Source organism: Cariama cristata, unplaced genomic scaffold (genome assembly GCF_000690535.1).
Source record: "Cariama cristata isolate BGI_N322 unplaced genomic scaffold, ASM69053v1 scaffold28310, whole genome shotgun sequence".
Classification (NCBI taxonomy): domain Eukaryota; kingdom Metazoa; phylum Chordata; class Aves; order Cariamiformes; family Cariamidae; genus Cariama; species Cariama cristata.
Genome location: NW_009596792.1, coordinates 14,261 through 18,438, shown reverse-complemented (window position 1 = coordinate 18,438; position 4,178 = coordinate 14,261). Strand labels below are relative to the sequence as shown.

General features: G+C 62.9%; 1 protein-coding gene across 1 annotated transcript in view; it reads right to left on the bottom strand.

Moving 5' to 3' along the window:
* Positions 1-86: 86 nt before the first annotated feature.
* The window catches only part of NLGN3 (neuroligin 3), an 11,289-nt gene continuing 7,197 nt past the window's right edge, over positions 87-4,178 (bottom strand). Inside the window, exons 4-5 of the mRNA XM_009707521.1 lie at positions 1,354-2,137; positions 87-924 (exon numbers count right to left, since the gene is read on the bottom strand). Coding sequence (XP_009705823.1) covers positions 87-924; positions 1,354-2,137 — 1,622 coding nt within the window. The remainder of the gene's footprint in view (positions 925-1,353; positions 2,138-4,178) is intronic.

Sequence of the window (4,178 nt, the reverse complement as noted above, 5' to 3'; positions counted from 1 at the left end):
GCGGCGGGCTGCCCGGGCGGGTCCCTCTTCCATTGTCTGCTGGGTGCGTGTGCGTGCGTGCATGCGTGTGCGCCGGCGGCGGGCAGCTATACCCTGGTGGTGGAGTGTGAGTGCGGGAGCCCCGTGCTGTTGAAACCGGCAGTGAAAGTGTTGTAGGGGTGCAGGGTCTGCAGCCCCACCAGTGAGTTGGGGATCATGGTGATGGTGTTGGGGGTCATGAGCGGGATGTCATCCGGAGAGCGCCGCAAGGTGAGAGTGTAGTCAGGCAGAGCGGCCAAGCGCAGGGCATCGTGGGGCGGCACAGCCTCACACTCATGGTGACCCTGGCTCACCTGCAAGGAGGGCATCTCCTCGTCAGGCGCGTGGGCGATGTCGTTGGCGGCACCACGCTGGGGGCTGGGCTGCCGGTGCGTGTCCTGCCGGCGCTTGTCCTTGCGGTAGTAGAGGGCAGCGAAGGCCAACACGTTGAGGAAGAGGAGGGAGGCACCCACAGCGATGGTGACGCTCAGCTCGGTGGAGTAGTCACGGGGGCTCTCGAGCAGGGTGCCCGCCTCCTGCTCTGGGCTCCACTTCTCCTTCCCGTTCTCACTGTTGTACGCGGGTGAGATGGCAGGGCGCTTGGTGGTCCAGATTTTGCCGTTGGGCCGGCGGGTGATGTGGGAGTTCTGCGTGGTGTCAGGCGGTGGCACTTTGGTGGTGGTGGAGGTGTAGTGGAACATATCGTGCAGGTTGTACAGGTGGGGGACCAGGTGCTTCCAGAAAGCCACCTTGGTGGCCCGATAGTGGTCACGTACCCGTGGCTTCAGCCCGATGTGCAGGTACAGCTGGTCACGGGGGTTGTACTTGGACCAGGCCACCTCTTCAAATCGGTTGGCCTTGGTGTGGATGAACTTGGTGTCCTGGGGGACGGGCTTGTTGGGGTCCCTGCGAAACACAGGCAAAACAGAGCTAGCAACAGGAAGAGCCGAGGAGGCGAGGAGGGAGAGGCAGACACAGAGAAGGAGGCTGGGGGGACCTTTGCCAGTGGTGGCACAGGGTGGACTGGCAAAAGGTCCTGCATGGCTGGGCAGCACCCCAACCGTAGGTCAAGTCTTACCCACAATAACCATGGCCAACCAACCTCCCCACCCCTGAGCTCGTCTGGGTCCTGCCCCAGGGGCTGGCTGCGTTCTCAGCTTCTCACTGTGTGGTTGGTGCCCTGAGCCCAGTGAAGGTGCAGCACATGGACCTCTGAGCACGGGGGGGCTCAGTGTCCCACACCAGGCATGACACGCTCCCACCACAGCATGGTAATAAGGGGTGCAGCTGCAGTGAGTGCAGACCCCCCCAGGCACAGCACCCATCCCCACTCACCCTGTCTTGGCAAAGTTGGTCCAGTAGGTCATCACCACGGCACTAAGCATGACGTCGTTCTTGGAGAAGTTTTTTTTTTCTGTTGGGCCAATCATGGGGATCCCGAACACGTAAGGCACCTCGTCCCCGTGGGCCGCGTCGGACCATGCAGGCTTCATCAGGCTCTGGCAGTGGTGGTAGAAGGCATAGAAGTAAGTGGGGGAGCCGTAGCGGGCATGCAGGTCGGCCGTCACCACCGACGGCTCTACCCACTGGTGGTCAGTGAAGAGGGCCACCAGAGTCTTGCGACGTGTCTCTGGGTTGTCCCTGTCAGCCCAGTCCGTGTACATGAACTTGATGGTCTCCCGCAAGGTGTCCTTGCCCTCGGGGTAGCCATACAGGTTGTCTACAAAGTTGGAGACCGAGTAGTCAAAGTCACTGCCCGAGACGCCATCCTCGGGGTCCACCACGCCCTCCACGAACTTCAGTCCCTCACCCTGGTTGACCCCCAGCATGATATCGTAGTTGAGGAACTCGCCCTGCTCCATCAGGATCTCCGGGTCATCTGGGATCACATCCCCGTCAATGACTGGCCCAAAGGCCACGTGATAGCGAGCTGGCTGGATGTCTTGCTCCACCAGCTCCTTGGCACTCTTCTGCCGCAGACAGTCCACCATGTCCACCGTGTCCAGCACGTTGCAGCCCACCTTGTCGGCCAGCATGCTGGTGTACTTCACGGGCTGGTAGTTCACCGCCCAGCTGGAGAGTGCGGAGCCACTCTGGATGATGGCTCTCTGGAAGAGACCTGCAAGACAGGCAAGGAGCAGAGGAAGCTCGCAGTGCGGTGAGCACCGTTCCAACACCCCAGCGCCGCTGTATGGGGTGCAGCATGAAAAAGGCATCAATGCCCTTGGACCTCTGCAAGGACGCAGTGCTCCAGCCCACGCCTGACCTTGACCTGGGCTGTGCTGCCTGCTGAGCTGGGCTCGCACAGGGGGGCACCACGAGGGTGACAGGGTGGCAGCTGGGTATGCAGTGGCTACTCCTGGCAGCAACCAAGGGCTGCTGTGCTCCCTGAGGTTCCCATTGCAAGGGATGGCCCAGCATCCCTCTGCCCTGGTGCGGGGAGGAGAGGGGCCACGGTTGCATCACAGCCTGGCCTTGCCAAGCAGCCCACGCTGTCCCCGCCACCCCAAGGATGTGTTGCCTGAGCCCCCGAGGGGCACACGCTGCCCCTGGCCCAGCGCCATCCTCCAGCCCAGGGTGACACCGGCTTCATTGAGCAGCCAGGCTGCAGGCTGGCAGCAGTGGGAGGGTTAATGCCTGCTGCGGGACACTTAACCCTGCGTGTCCCACCCCACCGCTTTGTCAGAGCCCCCCTCGCCCCCTTCCCTGCCGCTTCCTGCCCAGCTGGGGCTGCTCAGTGCCAATCCGGCCCCGCAGGAGCACGCTGCCAGATGCACAAAGAGGGCCTTTCTGCCACCGGGAACACAGAGGGAGTGGACTTTCGCCCTGGAAAACGGGGCCACAAAGGCCCTGGCCCAGGCTGAGGAATGCGTGGCTGTGCTCCAGCCCCATGTCAATGGCGCTTGTGCTCAGAATACAAAGGGCGGTGAGGAAGTGGAGCCTCCGGGGCGGTGAAAGGCAGCCGGGCTCGGGGTGCACCCTGGGGTCCCTGCTCTCCAGCCAGACCTCTCCTGCACCCCGAGTGCTCCCTGTACCCTCGCCGGACCCCGGCACTTGCTCGCTGCGAAGGACTGTCTCAGGTGGTCCCTGAATGGTGCTGGCGCAGCAGCGTGGTGGCCACAGGGCTGTCCCCGGCCCCCTGAAATGCGGAGTGCCTGCGTGAAACCCCCACTGTGCAGCCAAGGCCATGCTGCTCTGCAGGGGAGCATGCACCTTCCCGCAGCAGAAGGGTTTGGAGGCTCCTGGCTCCTGGCCACCATGTCCATAGCTCTTGTCTGCACGCACAGTCCTCGTTCTGCCAAGTACCTGACGTACAGTCCCATGCGCTGGGACAAAGAGAAGTCACAAGCTCTGTTTGTCACCTCCCAGTGCCCTAGAAAGCTGTACCCAGCCTATGGGCTGGAGACTGGCCATGGGTTTGCTTGCTCTGCACCATCATCCACGTGCCAAAGAGCCAGGATGGGGGTTCCCTGGCTCTCGGGAGATGCCATCCCAGCGGCAGCTATTGCTCCCCGACAGCAGCATCACTTCCCAGACAGACCCACTGGGCTGGGCTCTGCCTCTGCCCCGGCCTGGGGAAGCATGGGCAGTTGGTGTCACCAACAGCTGGTGATGTCCCTGACGGAGCCCCTTCACTGTGTCACTGCATGGCCACATCCTGACCCAGGACTCAGAAGTCTGCAAGCGCCCAGACCTGCCACATCCTCCCCCTCCATGCCAGCACCTAGCTGAAGCCCGACAGGCACCCCAGGGAGGCATCACCGCCCTGCAGCTCACCCTGGAGAGCTCACCCTGGAGCCCTCCAGCCTGCTGGGGCCCAGGCAGGAAGATGCAGCGCTGCCTTCCCTGCCTGTTCCCCTCCAAGGTGAGGGTCGCGACGCACCCCGCATCCTGCAGAGCTGGCTGCCATGGCACAGCAGAGCCAAGTGGTGGGACCAGGGCTCTGCTGGAGGGTGCCCAGTGCTGCAGGCTGTCGCCAGCTCCCAATTTCCCCTTCTTTTTGCACAGTTGCTGAGATTGGGAACACCCCTGGGGTTGTCTGGGCCAAGCCTTCCTCAAAGCAGGGTCCTGGATGCCTTGTCCAGCTGCGGTCTGAGCATCCCTGGAGCTGGCAGCAAAGGGCAGCAGCAGCCCCCATGCAGCAGGAGATGGGGCAAAGG